Source organism: Amphiprion ocellaris, chromosome 17 (genome assembly GCF_022539595.1).
Source record: "Amphiprion ocellaris isolate individual 3 ecotype Okinawa chromosome 17, ASM2253959v1, whole genome shotgun sequence".
Classification (NCBI taxonomy): Eukaryota; Metazoa; Chordata; class Actinopteri; family Pomacentridae; genus Amphiprion; species Amphiprion ocellaris.
The window spans coordinates 17,533,259-17,555,817 of record NC_072782.1 but is presented as its reverse complement, the minus strand read 5'-3'; the positions used below and the strand labels follow the sequence as shown (position 1 = coordinate 17,555,817).

General features: G+C 38.6%; 1 protein-coding gene across 3 annotated transcripts in view; it reads right to left on the bottom strand.

Annotated features, from left to right (window-relative positions):
* The window catches only part of erbin (erbb2 interacting protein), a 56,572-nt gene that overhangs the window by 19,672 nt on the left and 14,341 nt on the right, over positions 1-22,559 (bottom strand). For all 3 annotated transcript variants that reach the window (XM_023266642.3, XM_023266645.3, XM_023266644.3), the window contains exons 3-11: positions 10,374-10,568; positions 10,059-10,176; positions 7,070-7,148; positions 6,801-6,890; positions 5,252-5,308; positions 2,882-2,945; positions 1,845-1,919; positions 917-1,061; positions 190-262 (exon numbers count right to left, since the gene is read on the bottom strand). In XM_023266642.3, the coding sequence (XP_023122410.2) occupies positions 190-262; positions 917-1,061; positions 1,845-1,919; positions 2,882-2,945; positions 5,252-5,308; positions 6,801-6,890; positions 7,070-7,148; positions 10,059-10,176; positions 10,374-10,559 (887 nt within the window). In that variant the 5' untranslated portion in view covers positions 10,560-10,568. The remainder of the gene's footprint in view (positions 1-189; positions 263-916; positions 1,062-1,844; positions 1,920-2,881; positions 2,946-5,251; positions 5,309-6,800; positions 6,891-7,069; positions 7,149-10,058; positions 10,177-10,373; positions 10,569-22,559) is intronic.

Genomic DNA, 22,559 nt, shown 5'->3' with positions numbered 1-22,559 from the left:
GTTACTCAACATCATCAGCCTTAGACCAAAACAAATAAAGTGCTGGAACACATTATGTTTAATAGGAATATCTGAATTATCCAGACAGACGTTTTATGAGATCAGTGGTCTGCAGATAAAAACAGCACAATAATCCACTGATCTCAAGGTTTATTCCAGCAATACTAAAGCTACTGATGTAACACTCACCCTCCAATGGAGTCTGGTAAGTACATCAGCTGGTTTTCATCCACTTTGAGTGCAGTCAGTTTCTTCAGGGAGCCTAAACAAATAAAGAGAAAAAGCAGGAAACAGAAAGATCGGATTAGAGAGATGCATACAGCAGCTCATAGGAGTTATTGATTATCACTTGCTGTTGCACCACAAACAGGAATATCCATTACGGCAGTTAATTACATTCAATCATACTGTCATCAGTACAGTAATAGGTTTAGTAGTAATCAAGCCTGATATTGACAGCAGTATGCATCTGGACTCATCTGATAATAGTTTGGTCTTAATTTCTAAAAACACTGTTTGGTCAAAGGGATAAAATTAAAGTTTTGTCCTTGATATAGCACGCATAAGGACATAATAACTTTGCCAGCTTGGTCAGATTCAAATGTAATTCAAGTTTCATTTACTCATTCTCGATTTATATTTTTCCATGAAGACAAAAGGAACTAAAAGGGGAAAGAAAAAAAGAAGCAGCACTTAGGAGATACATTAGTATTTCCAAGTGTTTTATAAAGAAAGATTTTTGAAAGGTGTCATGAAAATGTGTTTCAGCTACACAGGAATTAGATCACCACAACACAAACGCAGGAATGGACCCAGAAATTAAAAATAAATTGGCAACAGCTAAAAGAAAGTTGAGGTGTTTCATAACAGATTCTCTAAAATTAAGATGTGTCTGTGTGTGAGCTGTAATCTTCACCAATGGAGCCAGGAAGCTGTGTGAGGGCGTTGTTGGACAGCAGCAGGTCCTGTAGACTCTCACAGCCGCAGATTTGTTCATCCACCATCTCCAAGTTGTTCTTCGACACATCTAGATATACCAGTTCTTTTAGCGTCCCCAGCATCTGAACAGATAAAAGGGCACATACATGAAAATGACACTGAAGATTCCCAGATATCTCATCAGGCATGCTTGCATTTACTAAGCAGTTTTAGATGATCAAAGAAACAGTGGATTAAGACAATCCCAAAAACATCCTCAGCAGGCAGGTAAAATCATTTCTTTGGGGTTTGCAGATGCATCCTAGACATGATATTATCCCAAAGTAGGTCACATTGCTGCATTTTTTACAACTGAAAATGTACATTTTATATGAAGAAAAACAGTTGCAGTTACTAGCTTGGTTCATGTGCTTGATGAATGTCATTGCTTATAAAAGGCCAGACTGTGATTACAGCTGATGCTGTTGAAATGCTGGCAGCTGAACTAATGCTTTTATTATGACCTAGTTACAAACAAGCTGGTCATTCGGATGAAAAAAGAATCTCATGTAACAAATTCTGACCATAAACACATCATTATGAATTAATTATGTTTAACAAAAATCATTGCTTCACAGCTGCAGCTTTTTTTCTAGTTGCTATTGGGACATCTGTAAGGCCAAAAGTCAGCATTTTTTTTTTCAGTAAAACTGTCTTCATCCAGTAAGAGAGTCATTTCCAAACTGCAGCTCCGTCCCTGCTGGTTTTCAAGAGCTAAAAGTCTGATCTAAACTGACTGGAGTTCACTCTGATGAAGATTTAAGTAGACAAGTTGTTTGAAAAATCAAGGAAAATAATCTCAAGACGATGTTTTAGGGCACAGCAATCACTGAGAGAGTGTATATAGGAACGACTTTAAATTATACCCCAGGTAAAAATGTCAGTCTGTTTCCGTCCATCCACAGTTCCTTGATTCCAGTCAGCTGCTCCAACACCTCAGGCTACACATGTAGAGAGGAGAAAGAAGGTTAAGTGGTAGAGGTATGTACAGTATGTGTGAGTGTTTGTGTGTGTGTGTGTGTGTGTGTGTGTGTGTGTGTGTGTGTGTGTGTGTGTGTGTGTGTGTGTGTGTGTGTGTGTGTGTGTGCCTGTTGGGCAGGAACAAGATCAAGAGGTTAATACATAAAGAGAAAATGAATCATCGTGCAATTAATTTGTTCCACTGAGATTATCATGTACTAAAGATCCTCTCTGGTAATTGATACACAGAGAGGAGTGTTAAGAGGTTTCAATCTAAGTTTGATGTTTACACTATTTTTCCATTACAATTAGGCCTTTCCTGCTTTGAAATGACTTAAATGTAACTCTATACCATTGCCTCCTTTAGAATGTATGGATCTATAAAGTCACAGCCTCTTTCTCCACTCACCTCCTCTCACTCGCTGCAGCTTGAACACACCAGCTCACCTTTGACTTTGCTCAAGATCTGTAAAACTATTTTGTGCTGCGTAATTTTTTTTGAACTAGAAACTGATTCTGAAGAAGGATAATGATACAGAAAGTTTACAGGATGAGTTCCTTATGTTTGCTATGTATGAAATGTTGCAAGTGTGAATCCATATTTTTGAAACTTACTAGTACACTGCAGTTTCAAGGCGTAAATGCTCGGCCATTGTGTTGACTGTTTATTTAACTCATGATGTGCCTTCCAGCATATAAAGAAACACCATATGCCTATGTTAACAAGGTGAAAAACTGTATTTTCACCAGAGGAGGTTTTTAATGAATGCTTTCATCTCTTGGTGAAAACAAATGAGTTTCCTTACGTGCGCTGAAAAAGACACAATACTTTCTTTTAAACATGAAAGACACGGAGAGGGAACAAATTAAGGAGGGAGGCGGTGAGGTCGACATAACAGAGGTAGAGCCCTGGGCACTGACAGACAGACTGACAGATACTCACCACTTCAGTGAACTCATTACTCCCCAGGTCCAACCTCTCCAGCTGTGTGAGCTTCTGCATGCTTCTGTAGACACACAAGGATACTAAAAATCAGTGCAGGTAGTAATAAGTGGAAAACTGCGTGCTGGCACTTGAAAATCAATAGAAAACACTCAACTGCACCTCTGTGATTTGTGGACCATGTGCTTCAAAAAGCAAGCCAAAACAAACTTTCCTTTTTTCCCCCTTGTTAAGATTATCAGTCGATTTTCATGTTACATTTTAAACAGCACACATGCTCTGGCTTTGCTCCTTTCACTGAATAATTTTATGTGGAAATAAATACCATTGGGAGCTCAGGCATGACAGAAATATGCTTTAAATAATGGAAAACGTGACGTATGCTAGCCCTAAGCCTTGCTCCAGAATTTTCTCTCCACATTCAGGTCACAGGCTCGCATTCTCTGCTCACTGTAAACAAGCGGATAAAAAACAGGACTATTCAGCTGCTTTCACTATAGTTTTGACTAGGTTAAAGTGATCATTAGTAATAGAAAGAATGCAGATGAAATATTCTTATAAAAGCTAATTTCACATTATGTGCATCAACAGAGTATAACTCTTTATTCAGAATCAGATTATTCAATGTCTTTCAGGGCATTTAACCCTTAATGACTGCAGCAAAACACTGAGATCACGAAACCTACAATTTCCTTCTTTTGAATCAACTTCATTTGTCTCAAAACTGTGAAGTAGGAACAATAGCAAAACACAATACATAGTGCACTTGATCTTTCGACTGTTGCTGTGTCTTTGATGGAAATGTGTCCCTCTGAGCTTCTCACAAAATTCACTGGAGTCAAGTTTTTAAACTGTGGAAGTCTGCCATGGTAAAGAATTGTGATAAACAAATCAACTCTGAACTTGTTAGATGTGGATTTCATATCAAAGGTTTCCTGAGAGTGAAATTCAATAAAATTATTCCACATTATAACCAAAGCAAGAGACCATGAAAGGAGATGAAATGGAAACGTACTTTGTGCTGTTTGGGAACAGATATGATGACCTTTTCTCAGCAGGAACGAACTGTGTTTCCTTCAAATATGAGTACAGTAATGGAAAGCTGAGGCCCACCAACCTGTATGTTTTGGTTTGTAGGTCCTTCTCTTAAAATAAGAATGTCAGACATACGGCACAAATTATGAATATGTTTTAGGTCCTTTGGTGGTTTGGTGCAATGCGAAAACATTAATTATGTCTATAAAACTGAGTAAGAGCCAACTTTGTCACATTCTTACCTAAAAGTTGGCAAGAACCCCCATGTGAGCTGAAAGGGGTAAGAATGAGCTGTGCTGGCTCATCTAGAAAGTGAGTTCACCAGTTGAAAAAACCCCTCTAAGGCTTATGACCCCAAGTTGTGAGGAACACAGCAGCCTTTTTAAAACACAGAGAAACATTTGGTTTATGCATGTGCTCCGTGTGTGTCTATGAACTGGGAAAAAGAGAGAGAAAAGAGGCTGCACTTTTCTATATGGAAACCCTGAATAGACTTCTGCAGCGCCTCTTTGTGCACACACACATTTGTTTACATCTCTGAAATGCTTGTGTGTTGCTCTGGCAACCTTCCCAATCATTAGTCCTTTTCTTTGTCAGCGCTCCAGCCTTTAACAGGTCTGGCCTCTGTCACATAAACACAGCAAGAAAAGGGGATCTGCTCTTAGCTCCTGCACTCTACTTTACACAGCTGCTGGACTGTCGGTCCGTGAAAAATAATTCAAAAAAACAGACAGTGAGTGAGATAACAAAAAAGAAACTCAGCCAAAGTGAGGAAAAGGGAGGAAGGACAAAAAAGCAATAAGGAAATGCAGCTTTGCAGAGGAAATGGAAGGACATAAAACAATACAGCAAGTGAAGCATGAGAGAAAGAGAGAAGAAACAACTGGAGACAAAAAGAGAAAGTGACTTCCCCCACAGTCACCTGGAGCTTTCTCTAATATTTGTAGGACGTTTAGTCTCCCGGCGGCACTGTTTTCCTCTGCAAACGGTGAAATAACCCTCACCAATGTCTCAGTAGAGGATTATAAAACCTGTCACAGCAAGCGGCCAAGTAAAGGGGGCTCTTATGTAACACAGTGGAATTTAATACTACAGTTAGAGGTGTGGAGAGAGAACCGACTGAAAAAAAACAAAAAACAAAAAAAAAACACAGCAGAGACGCTGCAGGGGTTTTAGGAGGAAGGAAACAGCGAGGAAGCTGGGGTAAAAAAATTCTTGACACGCTTCATGACACAAGCATGAACCTCACTGTGACATTACTCTTTTGTTTTGTAATAGAAATTAACATTCTGTACGTTCGATGTTTGGAACATTCGTGACGTAAAAATCACCTACTTTGGCAACATCTTTAACTGGTTCTCCCTCAACTCCAAGATCTGTAGTTTGGTCAACCTGCAACCAGGAAAAAGTCAGTGTCATTATTATTAGGAACTTTAAATGACATGTGCAACTACATCCTGTAGTAACCTTTATTCATTTTAACTTCTTGACCATGCCATATATTTACCCTACAGGAATACTGTACTGTAATGGTCTTGAACCTTAGGGACCATAATTTTCTTGGTTAGCTTATCTCCTATTAACCAGCTACGATGAGTAGCTACATGACTGTTTTATCTTTAATTAACTCAACAAAAAAGGTCTAATGTAATTTTCTCTCGAGTTAAAATAGCAGTTGAGCAGGATGGCCATACAGACAGCACTAGAGGTGTGTTCATAAGAGGAAATAGGAGGATTGGGGCTAACACCTACGTGGGCATCTCGCATCACATGTTTTGTGTAATCAGAAGGCTCAACACTAACTGTTGTGTAAACTACAAACAATAAAAGCCATGACTAATCCTGTGGGTTTGACGAATCAATGAGTTTGACCTTTGCGAAAATGAAACATCCTAAAAGGGCAGAGTCTGTTGAAGCATTGCGATTTAAAATTAGGAAACAGGATAAATTAAGCACACCACTGCAATAATTTGACATCACATATATAGATAACAGTTGATACAATCTGGTCATCAAGTGAAACATGCATGTAAGATGTGTGGTCCTCAAATATGTGTGTATACTATATACCGTTGCATGCAAGGGCTTAGTGACGCTGACGAACAGAAAATCATTTCATTAATGTCCAATCACTTCAGTACATCAATATCATCACTATAATGTGCAGATGACATAAGCTAGTCTTATGTCATATTCAATATTTTATCAACATTTCACCCAGCTCCACTGCAAACTGTACAGTGAAGAGAAATCTCTCTTGATGGTTCACCTCATCAAGCCAGCATCGTTATTTTAATTATGTGACATTTTTTGGTATTTCTGACCTTTGCTGCAGGAAGTTAAGGCTCATGTTAAGGCCCAAGATTTTATTGGATGCTTTTATAAGATCTGAATTTCACATAATGTCTAAACTACACAGCCCATAATCCTACAATTATACTAACAGGGTGATATAGCAAAACAAATTGTCATGATAAAATGGATTATTTCAGTTGATGATTTGCATAACAATTAATTTTAATTTGAACCACTATTAACAAAGTAATATAGAGTGTTTATGTGTCATTTGGGATTTGTTCATACAATCATGTGCTTTCATGGCGATTTGCATCTAATGTATCCAAGTGAAACTACTCAACATTCTATGGACCAATTTTCTTACTGCTATTGATAAAGTGTCATTCACGGATAGATACTGTAATTATTTTAATGCCAAGCACTAAATCATGCCCACATTTAGATACACCTCTTGCTATCACAGCCATGCCAGCGTCATGGATTCACACAATACAAAAATTTAACGCCACAGTATAAAGAATAAATGCACAGTTGAGTATTTCTGCAAACAACTTCCTCCCTATCCAAATTGAAGACCAAAACTGACCTGCCAAAGCTGGCTGGAAGGAACTCTAGGAAGGCATCGTTCAGGTAGAGCTGCGTCAGACTAAGCAGCTGAGTGAAGCCTTCTGGGAGCCTGACAACACATACAGTACAAGAGCATGAATCACATCGCTCACACAAAACCTTAAAACTACTGCAGTGTCAGACTGCTCAAAAAAAGAATTCAAGTGCAGCATTAAACCCAAATGTAGTTAATTAGGCCTGAAAAACTTTTATGTGCTTTTCAGAGCTGTATTTTATTAGAATACTTACTTGGATATGGGATTCACACTGGCTTCTACAATAGCTAGGACTTTGCAATTCTTAATGTTTTCTGGAAACTCCTGGATACCTAGAAAAAAAAAAAAACACAAATCCCAAAATTAGCATCAGTGGTTTAGAAATGCGATAACTGAACATCTGTGTGCTGTATCTCAACTGTTTCATTATCACTGACAGAAAACAAATGACTCCTGTCCAGTAAAAAAGATGAAGGAAAACGCGAGCCAGCTTGATTGTGTTTAGTAAAAGAAGCTTTGTGAATGTTAAACACAGGTGGATGGTGAGTAGAAGCAGGGAGGCTTTCTGTCTGAATGGTGAGTGCTCAAGGTACATTAAGAGTGGCTCTACACCTTTCCTCTGTAAACAACCATAGAGAGGAGTGCTCGAACGGACATAATAAAAAAGCAAGAAAGGAAGAAGAAAAAAAGAAAGCCCACTGAGTGATAGTCTTCAAGTTCTTACTAAACATCTACAATGTGTGAACTGCAGGAAAGAGGATGTGACCAACTCTCAAGGTTTATTTTCACTCACTTTGTTTTGTGTCCAAAACACTTACCCTAGAGTGCTTTGAGTAGAAGGATAAGCTGCTTTTAATGTAAACATGGCACATACGGCCCTGGTTCATGAATACACCACTACATCCATCAACATCTGTTTAATCTAGGCTGCTACTGCACTCATTCATTTATATTAGAATCACCTTTTTAACCTTTCTTTATACATGAAAGAGTTTTGCTGAGTAGGATTTCTTCTTTTCTGTTCTGATGACAAGCCATCATCTGGTACATTAAGCTGCAGAGTAGCACCTGTCATTTAGTTTACAGAGATTAACGTCTTTTTAGGGAAGCACAAGAATAACGTTGCATTGTTTAGGTTCATGTTGTGCTGTGACAATGTGTTTGATATAACCTGTGGACATGAAATCCAGACACATGCACGTGATACGACACAGAACAGTATCCATGAGTGGAAAACCATCCTCGTGAGGGAGCATATCTGTTCCGCTTGCACAAACGCGATCCTGAAAGCACGGGGCTGTGGACAAGCGTGAGTTCAACTGTCCCTGTGTGCTCGCAACTGCTCAACACTCAGTCACTCTTCAAAATGATTTTGAAGACTTTGGAGGTGGGAAAGTGGCTGATAACTGTGCATCTTTGATTAGTCACATTCAAAACCCACACTCTCCAGTGGTGGAAGAAGTAATCAGACCTGGTGGTTAAATGAAAGTGACAATATCGCAATGTGGAAATGCGTAATCGACACGATACATTAAAATGCATTACTGTTGGAATGTCCTGCAGTGATGCCTCATTATGAGATTATGAGAAAAATTCATTGCTCCTAAGAAGGAAATTTGCAAACTATCCAGCAGAAAATACTCAAATCAGCTTCAACTTTACCAGCAACAATATTAGAGTAATAAACACATTAATACAACAATAATAATTAAAAATCCAATAATGTAATATACATTATTCAGAAACTGACTATTCTGAATAAGGGCCAGAGTTGCATTGCTCCTCATGTTGAACACAGAAAAACACACAAGGCAATATATTATAGGTTTGAGCAGCTACTTACAGACTGGGATATAGCAATGTGCCAGTGATTACTCCTCATGTGTAGCATGCACAGTGGGTGAAAACAGCACCGGATTTCTCAAAAATCTAGAACTCCCCACTCTGTTTGGGCATCAAAGCCCCTGCAGTGACAACTTCCTTTACAACTTGAATTATAAAAGGTGTGAATGGCTGAGAATTTCAATGCACTGTCTCTCCTCATACCAAAGAACTGTTTAAAGACCACTTGCTTTACTAGCACATGCCCAGTTGGCGTCTTTGTTCTGTGGACAGCTCCTTGTGGATTTTGGTGGATGGCAAAATTCATGAGACAGGTACCCCCTTGCAAACACACAAAGCATGACTTTTGGTACTTTCAGTATATTTTGATGCTACTTATTTTGATGATACTTCCATACTTTTACCCAAGTGAAAATTTGAATGTGTGCCTTTTACAGAGTTTTTTTTTTTTTTACACTGTGGTATTGTTACTTTTGCTTACTAAAGTCTCAAAAGGAAACTTGATAAGCGAGTATGTTTTAAGAGACCTTTGAGCATGTAGAGACAATTTACCTCAAGCTCATCACAGCCCTGTGCTTTCAGGACCACGTATATGAATACGGAGCAGAAATGTTCCCTCGAATGGACGCTTTTTCACTTATGGACACTGTTCTATGCACATGTCCTGTTTTGAGGCTAACTACACATCATAGTTTGAAGCACAACCCTTTGTAAAGAATACGCAACAGAAAGTTATCCTAACACTGAAATGTTTGAAGGTTTACCAACGCCTAAATGAATCTATGTGCAGCTGCTTATTGAACAGTCAAGCGTCAGACACTTTACTCTGCAGCTGTTTACTCTTTAAAATATCAGACTAGAGCAGCACAGAGAGAAGAAGGTTTTAATTAAACAGGAAATATTGATTAAAGCAATAAAATACTGTCACTTCCCATTCTATGAAACTGCTGACAGGACATTTTCAGTTGAGCACCTTGCACAGAGATTATGTGAGAACCAGCAACGACACTTCATCTGCAGTAGTTCTGTTTTGTCCCTGCTGTTACACTGCACTATGGAGACTGCGTGCTATACTGCAGGTCTGGGCTTGTTTACTTTATCCATCACATCAGAGGTTCTGAGGCATGCAATTCTGTGACGTAACGTGGTAAACGAAACATTCAGTTGCATTGTACCTCTGAATATCACTGAAGGAATCTAAACATGGTATCAATTATGAAACTGTCTGCCCATTTTTTTTTTCTCAGAATGTCAACAGCAGTAATGACAAGCAGTGATGTCACAGTTTTATATGACTCATTTAACCTGTCCATCAAAAAGACGTCTAACCTGAGAAACATTTCTTAGGAAAGGATTAAGACGCACAATGAAATCACAAAGAAAAAGTCATTTTTGCTTACTGTTTTTGCTGACATCAAGCTCCCTGAGATTGATGAGGTTTGCGATCGCTGCCGGCAACACTGTTAGGTCATTATCTGGCATGCTCAGTCGGTTAAGTAACTGGCAGTTAAACAGTTGCTGGCAGAGAGAGACAAACACAGTACGTTAAAGAGTAAGATAATTTACAGTCATGTAAAGTTGACATATGATATACAGTGTAAAATTAGATCTTCAAGTGTTCTTATTTCTATAAAGTCCAACTGCATCATCCTAAAGCTTTTAGCAGCAAAGCAGTGGGCATTAAAAGTTTCTATATGTCACTCTGCGTGCCTTACTTTAGGCAGCTCCTCGATCTGGTTGGCATCGAGGTAGAGTTCCTGCAGGGTCTTCTCAAAGCTAAAGATCTCCTTAGGAACAGTCTCCAGGCTGCAGTGGGAGTAGTCTAGCGATGTTACCGTCTCCTCCTCACCCCGCAAGCAGCGGCACGGCACCAGGCGAACAAACAAGCTCCGCTTGGACATCCTTAGGCACTGGGGAGGGAAAACAGAAAGATATGTGAAGGGAGTAGAGTATGAGGAGGCCATACGGAGGTAGACATATGAGACAGTGTTTGGATTCTCCTTTTTTTTCTCTCCATTTTTCCTATGTAACATGTATTTAATGTTTTTAGTACAGCGCAAAAATAATACTCATTTAAACCCAGACAGATCAATCTCAGTGATCAGATAACATTTCAAAACACATTGTCAAAAATGGCTCAAGCTTTGTCTGGACAGAAATGATATAGTCACACATTTCATTTGAAAAGAGCAGGTCAAAACAGAACATACGGCAGCAGTGTCAACAAGAAAATGAGGGAAATAATTCCCATTTAATACATTTTCACAGCAAACTGTTCTAGTCTGTTTATTGACTTGGTGGACCAGTGGAGATTCAAAATGACACATAATACAGTATTTTACTTTAGTGCGGGGGAGTCCAATACATTAGGAATGGGATCTGATCCAACAGCTATGACAAGTCGTTGGTTTGTGTGTACTGACAAATCCCTCAGGTCCCTCAACAAAGGGAAATCCCAATATTTACCAATTCCTCCAATATGATTATTAGTCATAACAAGATTTTACTTGCCAGCTCAAATGCAGAAATTGTTGTTGAGATTTGTGAAACACAGACCACAGACTTAAGAGGAGTAGTGACTAATTGCTCAAAACCTGCAATTCAGTTTCTCTTAACAGCTACAGCGTGGTATGATATCTGATAAATTTGCTGGAAAACAGTAGGAAGTATTCCCTCTTGCCCTGATCAACATTGTTCTTGCTGTAGGATGCATTTCCCATCTCCAAAGTGGAGGCAGTGAGAAAACTCTCATAATGAATATTACACAAGGTTGAAAAATACTGGAGTTTCCCTTTAACATGGAAACTCATTTAGGGAACTATACTTATAAATAAATAGGCAATTCAGAATCTGGTCTGAAGGACACTGCAGTGTCCCAGCAGCATCAGCAGATTTATAACAGCTCTGTAGTGCAGGGGCATTTCTGTAGAAGGACCTCTCAAAACAGCCATCAGCTGCATCATCCACAGTCAAACCGATTATTTCTTCCTAGGTTTTGCGCTGCCAGTGTGTCCTTAAATATGCGTATACATTGCACCTGATCACTAACAATGACTTAGTGAATGAAAACATGGCATAAATGATTTATGAATAATAAAAAAAAAATGGACGCATGATTTATACTTTCTTTTCAAGTTTTTACCCAATATCCCAAAGAATACCAACTTTGTTTTTCTTGTGGTGGGAAAAATCAGTTTTCAGATTCTACCATTCCCATAGGTATGCAAAATGAGTAGCTGTTCAACATTATGGCTATGCTGCATCCCCATTTGGGTTGAAGCAGAGGATAGAAATGCACAGGGAAAAAAAGCAGCAAATGAATCAGCCATTATTTTGGAAATCCATGTACTTGACTAGTTTCATCCAAAACTGTCTCTACAGCAAAAAATAAGGAGATGCACGAGCCAGAAAAGGTTTTCACCAAGAGCAGTACACACTGTGGAATGTGCCCTGGTCAACAGAGGCTTTGTTCTTTGGAGCATGGAGAGAATGTGACTTTTCCTCCCTCCTGTCTTAATCTGAGTGCTGCAACAGCACATAATCTCAGAGCCCATTCACCGCGTAACATGACAGGCCAACTGAGTTGTAAATAGGTGACAGCCAGCACCTCAACAGTGCAGTCTACGCTTGGGTGAAAGCACATGTTTGTGTTGGACTGTGTTACCAGGCGCATTGCCAATATTTTTATTTGCTCTGTGAAATTTGAATATAACCCATTGTCATGTTCTCACATGTATATATTTTTGCATGTGTGACCACACATGCTTTTTCTTCGATGGTGCAAAGCAGGTGACGCTATTTTAGAGATACTCAAAATATGATTTTTTTGCCCACCATGGTTAAAAAAAAAAAAAAAAAAAAATCCTCAATACTTCTTTATTATATAATAATGAAGCAACTTTTCTGAAGTACCTTTCAAAATATGTCAAAAGTTAACTCAAATGAGGAGTGGTCAGTTATTCCGCTATCTCAAACTCATTAAAATAACGGGTGCATGTACGCACACGCCCACACTCACGTGAGGTATGCACAACCAAGCGGTTGTCAGCCTCCCACACAGCCTTCACACAGCTATAGAAGCAGGCAGCTCATGTATAAATACTCTGAGTAATCTGGTCTATCACCAGAGGGGATGACAGAGAGCTTGGCTCCATTCACCCTGAGTAACGAGAACTGAGAGTATGGGTGACGCATGCAAGGCAGGGTGGGAGGCGAGGGAGGATTGGTAAGGAGGGGAGTGTGATACGGGTTAACAGAGAACGGGGGTGGTTGTGGATTATTGTGAGGTTTGCAAGGAAAAAAAAATCAAAGAGCAAGAAGAGAAAGTGTCATGTGAAAAGTTGTGGGGAAGGATGGATATAGCTTAGAAGACTAACAGTAAAGCAGGAAGAGCACACTGAGGAAGATTAAGAGTGGATGTGCTGAACATTTCAAAGCTGCTAAAAGAATCAATTCAGACCTTCAGCATGGGTTCTAAATGACTTCACATAATAGAACAGACAGAAGATAGAAAGACATGCAGTCCTCTGTCAAAGTTAATGCCCTATCTTGCAAGTTTAAAGGGAGTGATCTGGATCTGCATTAAAATTTCATGAGTTCTTCCTCTGTCCATGCTTCACATCCCCACATCGTTTTGTGAAATTCCGCTAGGTAGCTTTTTGCCGTAATCTTGCAGAAAGACAAAAAAAGGCACTGAAAACACCTCCACAATGGTTTTTGCCTTGGCAGAAGATTGAACTAACACTTGTTGTAGTCTTTGTTATAGAGCTTCGTTGAGAAGATGATAATCACAGAATATTGCCAGCCTCACTCCTTAAAAAACAAAAGAATGTTGTACAATGTTGTACACAACAAGGCTCATTGGATGGTAACCTTGTGAGTCAGGTACAATTTGAAAACGTAGTCCTTCAAAGCAATCATTACAGGAATTGCTACTACTGCATTCCATGACATTTTAAACATTATTTCCTAAACCATGAAGAATCCTGGTTACATTTGCATAATACATAACAGACTAATGATGTGTAAAGATATTAAATCACTGCTGTGCAGCTGAAGCACTATTTCAATAGTAGAGCACTGACCAAACTTATACATCTATTCCCTATCTCCTTTGTGACCATGTTGGTTATGGTTTCCGTGCCCTTTCCTTTGTGCTGTTTTTACTTTCTACTACAAGAAAGTTTTTCCTACGTGGAAAATAACGAGAAAGAGAAATGGACTACATAACTGGCACTGCTAGGCTGGCTGTCTGGTTAGTTGAAGACCCCCCTCCCTTAAGAGTAATCGGGAAGTCAGCACACTAATGAGAACTGCACTGTCTACAACATAGATAGGCTTATCCACTGACCTACATGTTACAGGAATGATGACTGACTACATTCACCCAGCTTTAGTTCATCAAGAGCTTTTGACTTCAGAACTGAAAAAAAAAAATTCAAGACATGCAATACAGATTTCCAGACATGTTAAGCTCTCGGCTGAGACTTTCTTTCTTAGCCTACTTATTTAAGCAACACATTACTTAAATCATCCTGATAGCAAGTGTTCGGCCTGACACTGTTAAAATCCTTAAAAAAAACATTTACAGTGCCAGTTTATGCAAACACTGTCTGTATTTGTTCATAAATTTCAAAATGTGTGGGCATGTGTGAATGGTGGACATGTGACTCTGCAGCCTGGCAGTGATCCCTGTGGCTTCCTATGTGCAGCAGTGAATGAAACAGTCCAGAGGGCAGGCCAGTCACAGATTCCCACTTTATTCTCCCACTCAGAGCCAGGAAACCACTTCCCTGTCACAACCCTCTCCTTGTAACTTAAGTGCCTCCTGAGTCAGTGCTGTTGCTATAGAGACTACGGGGACGGTCATGGGTAGAATCAGTTCTGTGGCACACAAAATCATACAAAAAACACACAGCTGCATTCACTTATTAACTACGTATGTAGAGAGCTACTGACTGACAAGAAGCTGTACAGAAGGTTCTACAAAAGGTGGTCAACGCAAAAGAACTGTCATCGAAGGGCCACCATTTCATGCTCCTGTGAGTTCTCCAAAGGTCACCAGTGCCTTCCACTGTGGTCACCGTGGACTCACTGGCCTACTTCTAGTTTATCCAGTAGAAAATGTGTTAGGAATAAATTAATCATTTCTAAACACTACTCCCAATTTAAGTCAACCTCACTGGGTTGTTCGAAGTATGTAATCATTGTAGAGCTTTCTACTAAAAGGAAATAACAAAAAGTAAAAGGAGCTAAATAGCAAAATTCAAAATAGGCACAGTACGTATCATTGATGAGCCTGTGTGAGTATGTGTTTTTGTGTGTGTCATGGGTTAAACGGAAATGCAAGTGCAGCATTTGAGGGTAGCAAGCAGCTTGTGTTATTTATAGTACTCGTCTGGTTGATATGGCAGAATGTGATTAGTACGGCTAGCTCTTGCCTTATGAAAGGAGCTTTTGATCCAGATTGCACTGGACTGTTACAGGATTGCTGCACCACAGCTGAAATTTTACATTAGAGATTATGGCAAACAAAAACAATGCAGGAGGGAAAAAAGGCAGATAACAACCTGCAGAGCCTGTGGGATATACTTGAAGCGCCTCCATCTCTGGAGGAAGAGGAAAGAAAAAGCCACTTCCTCAATGTAGGGCGGAGTGCCAGGGGGCTATAGGCTTGTTCTCTTAACCTTACTATAATGTGGCCTTAACCACTTTCAAATGGAATCCTGCCCCTTACCGTGGAGATCCTTTTTACTCTTCTCTTACAAATTGAACACAGCAAAAGTCCAATAGCTCTGTCCATCTAAGTAGGATTCACACAATTGATTATTTTCTTGGTTGTGGTAAATCTAATGTCACAACCTTTAGGTGGCATATTATGCTTCAACCCAAGTATATTTCAAAATGACTACGCACTAGAAAAAGATACCACATTGCCGTGAACAAACACAAATCTGCATCTTTCTACGGTTTCTATTTAGAGTACTTTTACACTGCTTTTTACACAGATGGTACTTGCATATACATATAACAATGCAGAATGAATAAGCAAATTGATAATTTCACACAGTACACAAACAGAAGATATTCATTAATAATTGCAGCCCTATTCAACTGAGAGACAACACTGTAACAAAGGAAATTATCCAATAACATCCAATAACAGTTTTTTCAACTTTAGTTTTATTATCCATGAAGTTTTGCTACACAAGTATTTTCTATTTACAATAAATCTCTTACTCAGATATTTTAAGAACATGACGTGTTTTATAGAGACATTAGCAAGGAAGGGAACATCGCTTTGGTAAAGAGAAGTGTACAACACAGTCCCTAATGTTGTCTTTCCTCTGGGCACCTCATTAACGGCATCACATTCAACTCCAGCTGCCACAACAGGAGAAGTGCTGCTTCTCAATAATGCAGTGGGATATTGAGTGAAGAAGACAGCAGTTCATCAGCTAACTAAGACACACAGAGCCACATTTCCATGCTCCTAACTCTCAAACAAAGTAGTAGCACAGATACTTTACACATATATCCCTTTCTTTCGTACTTTAAAATGGCTGACAGTCAGCATGCAGGCATTTTATCCACAGCATGGCCTAAGAACATAAGAAAATCATGAATAAAAGCTAAGCAACAGGAAACGGTGGCTGAAAATACAGCTGAAACAGGTAGAAAGACAAGCCTGTTGTTAGTATCTGTGACAGGGAATGCAGCTGAGTGGAACCTGAAGTTCCAGTTTTGCTCTCCCTCTGGTTTTGGTTCTCACTCAATCTTAGGTCTCAGTGGTCTTGCCTGACTCCAGAAAACAAAACCATGATTGTTTTCTTTGAATTTGTGCTGAAATGAGGGTAAGTAATCTGATCTGTGACAAAGAGCTTTTTACAGCATCTTCCCAATTTTCTACTCCGAACAGACCGGCTGTGAGAGGACAAACTCATCCTAGCACCGACAATTACATCTATTTCTACATTTACATGCAACACACACATTCCTCTGTATCAGAATACATTTACGCAAGGGTCTGTATATCACCTCTTTGTAAATGTGGGACAAAACTGTCTATTATTGTTCCTGAACAAGCTGTAGCTCTGGAAGAAAGCTGGATATGCAGTTTCTTTATCTCTGAGACACTTAACAGTTGTTTTTTTTTTCTGAGTACCAGCATACAACTCAACACATTAAAACACCAGGGAGATCAAATACTACACAATACTGTGACTGTAAGAAAACAGAAGAATTCAAATATATTCAATAATCGCAGAGAAAAAAAATCTGCTCAGTCTCAAGCCACTATCTGCTTCAACCATCCCAACAATACCCAGTACTGACTATCAACAAGCTGTGTTTGAAGATGCAGTCATCCCACATACACTATGACGCACAACTACACGCCCCCATCACAGCTAAGTCCACGAGGTTATTTGGTCACAATGTTAAGAGCTTGTGTTAGAGCAAGTGAGGTTTTGTGCTTGTCTCACAAATCTTGAAAGTGCCTTCTCCTGTTATCTCTGACTAATTTGATAACAAAAATGTGTATTCTGCTTGAGTAAATGAATTTGCTTTTTTGTTTGACTAAAACTGGTTAGTGTACGTGGTTTATTTTTTGACAAATTTATAAATGAGATATGTAGAATAATGCGATTTTGATGAAATATCCCTATTTTAGGCTTACATTTAGTTAATTTTCCAGATAAAACTAGAAGTCACACATGCTTAGTTTAAGGACGTCTGGACAATTGAAAATGCAAAAATCTCTATCGTTTCTGGTTCTAAAAAAAAATGCAATTTTGGGGATTCTTTAAATATAACATGCCTTTTAAATCCATTGGCAGGGTTTAAGAGTTCAGAGAGTTAACAGAACTGGTTAAAAAAACCCTAAATGGCTATTTTATTCTCAATTCTTATCACTTTGATGTAGGGCTGCAGCTATTGATTATTTTAATAATCGAGTATTCTATCAACTATTCTGGTGATTAATCAAGTAAGTTGGCATGCGCATTACAGCATCAACAGTGAAAGTAAGCGCGCTGTGCAACAGAAATAACCATCAAAGTGGATCACGAGCAGACAGTCGCACTGTACCATGCATGTATAGTACAGTATATAGTGGATTAAATGAATGTAATCGAATTACTCAAATTAGTCATGGAATCATTTCAGCAATACTTTGATGCTTTAAACTTTCCATGACATACTGTATTGACAGATTGAGATTTACTGATCAATTCCCACTGTTGCTAAAGACATGTAAAAAGGTGTAAAAAACGTTTTTTCTTTAATAATAATGCAACTTGTAAAAATCGTATTACTGGTGTGCATAGGTATAACATACTTTAGATGAAAGCCTTTGTGGATTTATCTAGCAACTGCAGTGAAGGCATTTATAGTTGCATAGGATAGCCATGCAAATCATAATCTCTTTCTGTGAAAAGAAGCTGCACTTATGCCAACAAAACTTTCTTTCAGCGAGAATATCTAATTGGAACCATCTTAAGTTGCAATGGGACGCATTCTTTCCTCTCTTGTACTCTGCACACACAGCCTGGCTCACAGTGCAGAGGATTACTAATATTCTGAATCCAGGGTGTCTTCATTTCGATTCCCTTTGAGATGACTATCATAATTACTCTAATGAATAATTCCCACAATACTTTTTTTGGACACGGATGAGCCTGGGGCAAATGAGTGCAGTCTTATTTCCACTTCATTTGCTCAAGCCTTCACAACACTAAGGTTATAGAGATGTCATGGATCCCCCAGAGAATGACGAAGACTAGGGAAAAAGCGATCCATTTCCAAAGGTTATGTCCTCTTTCTACACAGTGGGGTGATTAATTAGCATGTTTGTCTTCTGGCCTTTTGTGCAAGTTGATAACAGTCTGTCCTGCTATTAAGTTAAGTGTTGAAATGTCTGTATGTGGAAAACGTGAAATGGTGATGGCATTTGGACCAGCACTATATTAGCAACATAAGTAATTACTACATTTGATTAATTTACATTTCAATTGATTTCTACATAATTAACAAGGGTACTCGCCTATTGTTGTCATGCAATCTTTACAGATATGGCTCAACTGTGTCATGTGTTTTAATGAATGGATTATTAAGTGTGGCATCAATTAGATGTGGGCAAAATAGATGTAGAACTGCCTAGTTATGAATGAATAAAACGTTCTTTTTTATTTTTGCGTTGTTTTACAATGTGTTCTCAGTGCTTTAACAGACACACTGAATAGTAAGATGAACCACTTACTGCAGCATCTCTACTCAGTGTGTTCTACTGAAGACTATAGTTTTGCTGTAAATAATTGCAGGACTGTTTATGAAGTGGCTATGTAGCAGGCGAGAATCATTAGCCATCATCAACAACCAACTTTCCTTATGGAGAAAAATTGTCAACCAAGTAGCTACTGACACAAGACGCCATAACTTAATCATAGTTCACTGTGAAGTGAACTGTGCAGGTTTCATGATCAGAACAACAGCCAGAGACTTTCATGTACTACCTTCTGTGTCGCTGAAAGCCACTTCCTGTCTACATGAAGACAAATCTGCTGAGATATGCAACAACAGGGTATCCTGTGAGACGAGCTCCCCACAGTCGTCAGTTGACGTCAATTCTCTATTTTACTGTCAGTGCAAAGAAGGTGAAAGAAAAAAAGTTACATTTTCAGCCGACAAGCCACAATGTTTTGATTGTTTTTTTTTTGCCTATGTCTGGCCTACAAAGTTGGGCTGGTCTGATGAAATGAGAAAAACTAAAGTAGAAATTTCACAAAACTCTTGTTTTACCAACAGATAATGGTTAAAGCTAAGATATGAAGACAGTTAATTCCCAAGTTGCAATTGCAGAGAACCTATTAACTCCGTAACAGTTAAACAGTGGTAAGTCTCACTGAATCACTTACAAGTTTGTTTCACTTGCCTGCTATTCCATATGTAATCTGGGGAACACTTGCAGTCAGAAAAGCATTATTTATTAACAAGGATAGCAGTTACTAGACCACTGTGCTTGACAGAGGACAACAGGGACTTCGTAAATGAACTAGCAGTTTTATCAGCTGTAAGCTGACAGCCCTCAGTAGCAAAGCACTCAACATTTTACTTTTTCCTCCCTCGACATGCATTTGTTTTTTTATTTCTTCTGTTATCTTACTACTTTATTTCCACAATGTTCCAAATGTTTTCGAGGTCTAACCCAAAGCAAAGTCTCTATTTTGAAAACAGAATGTGATATGCTAAGAGCTGCAACAGGAGGAGCGTGTCTACTGCTGACTTGCTGGAATAGTTTGCCTCAAGTGTTTGCATAGATGTTGCATTGTGTAAACTGGCCAGTTTTCATTTTAAAGAATTTGGATTTTGATTCCTGAATTCCATCCTTTAGCTTCTTCTCATTGATGTTTCAAGTTTCAATCAAAATACTTTGAAGCCTATCTAGGTCATGACTTAGATTATATATTTCTTTCTTGTACATTTCACGCCAAAAGACCTCATATAGATCAATGCATGCAGATGTGTCATGGTTCAAAACACAAGTCCATATTTTTGGGGAGCAGTTTCTCCTCATTAAGACCTAACCAAGGCAAAGAAGCAGAGTCCCTCTGGCTGTGAATGTTAGTTGACTCAAAAATCCTTTCTGCTGCTAAGTTCTTAATTAAATATGAGATCCAGTTAAATATGAACCCCTGGGATGTATTTCTGCAGAGAGCAGACCCAAAATGTGGGATAAACTCTTATGGTGTTGAGTATTTTATAATATTTGTGGTTTTATTTATACAAGAAGATGTGCAGTATATGTTTCAATGAACAAATTACCTAGAAAAGCAGAAATCTGGCTGCCAAAGTGATAAACAGATATTTGACAAAAAAGTTGAAACATTTTCAGTTTCATTTTTATCATATAGCATATTTTCAGATCAACAATCAAAACAGCATAGGATTATTGACTGGGTGAACTGATCCAATTAAAGTTTCTGGTGCTCATAAGCCACTGAACAATCCCCTTAATGCAGGCATAGCCCAGCGTGAGTCATAAATCAACGCAAAACACCTCCTTACAAAGTGTAAAAACAATGAAATGTCTTCCTGATGTGTAGTATTGTGACTGTGTAAACCATGATACGTCACAAATAGTTTTTACACTCCAATTGCCGATTGTTGTGATTAAATATCCAAAGTGACAGCAAAAAAGGGCACTTTGTTGCATTTTAAATATTTTGCTCTTTCTGGTGATGAAGTAAGGCCATCCTACAACATTTACTGACATATATTCTTTCCTTTACACAAAACATTACAGCAAGCTATTACTGCAAAACTGTGAGGCAGGCTATATTTCCCTCATTCTTTTCTATTTCAAATATCATTTATCTAAATTGGATTGGCATAAACATTATTTTTCTGTGGAAGAACATGTGACAGCCACAACAGTAGCAGTAAGCATAAGGCGTTCGGGTTCACTGTGCCTGGCATTTGATGCTGAGTCAAGAGCGTCATCTGTTCTGCTTCAATATCACTCCCACGTGGCACTTTGAATGCATAGTTACCATTTTCTCAGTTATAGTTTATCTGGAACCATGAAGTACAGGAAAAGCACAGCATTAATGTTAGTATGCTGATTGAACAGTGAGTTCAAGCGCCTCAGATCAATGTTGCTTGTCTTGTTGTCAACTTATAGATCTTAAATAGACCTGGAGGGCTGCCTGCTCATGATCCAGGCTGCTCCCACAGATGGCCAAGAATGGAAAACCAGTAAAATGGCTAATAAAGTAAGCCAGAAATAAAAAGCAATAGCAACGTCAAATCATCAGCACACAGCAAAGGTAAATATAATTCTGAGTGGCGCTGAATTACGTGAATAAGTCTCTTTAAATGTATATAGGAAATCTGAAATAATGAATTCAAATTGTCTATAATACTAAAAGAAGCTCTTAAAAACCCTCTCAGTGATACCTGTGATTGAAAGATGATACTTCCCGTGTAAAGAGAGATAGGAGACTAGGTATCAGATACAGTCGCTTGTCTGTTTGTGTGTTTGTCCATGTGAGCGAGAAAGACAGAGGGAGTGAAACGCAGTTTGCCAAGTCTCAATAACCAGGTCAGACACATTCAGGTCAGAGCCGTGCATCCATGTAGACAACTGCCGCATTTTCCTTGTTTGCCTTCTGCAGAATACGGAACTGGATAAACCCCCCTAATGTCTCGTTAAAGTCATAAAGTTTGCTCATTAAATGCCTTTTTAAATTGGTTGCCAATGAAAAACCACTTGAAAAGATAGCATGTAACATAAAAGTTTTCTCATAATCTCATCATATAAAGCACTGTAATTTGTGTATTTTCTAAAATAGAAAATTTGAGCAGTAAATTTCCCTTAAAATTTGTGAAAATATGAAAGGGTGGGATTGTAAAATACAGAATATCAGTTTCTATTCAAAAAGTCTGTTCTTAATAATTCATGATTTTTTTTTTCAATTATTGAGAAAAGCAACACACAAACTTTGATCTTTTTTCCTCACTGACTTGAAAGCACACTTACCACATCCTCTACATCAAGTTAAACACAGTTGAGCGTGAATTTCTGTATTTTTTGATAATAAAACTATGTCTTCATCTTGCCCCATGTAGTCTTTGCTATCAACATTTTCTGTCTACATGGGAAACATGTTGGAGAAAACCCAAACTGACAAATCACACCCTGAAGCTGAAGGTTTTTTTAAAAAGCCACTGAGCAATATTTGGCCGTGAGGCTGTCAAGTCTTGCAAAAACCAGTACCTGATCATGTAGAAATATTTGAGGGTCTAACAATGGCAAAATGGCCTCAAAGCCAAAGTCACTGTTTGTTTGCATGGAAAAAAATCAATTAGATGCTCTGGTAAGATACTGAATCACATACAAAAGG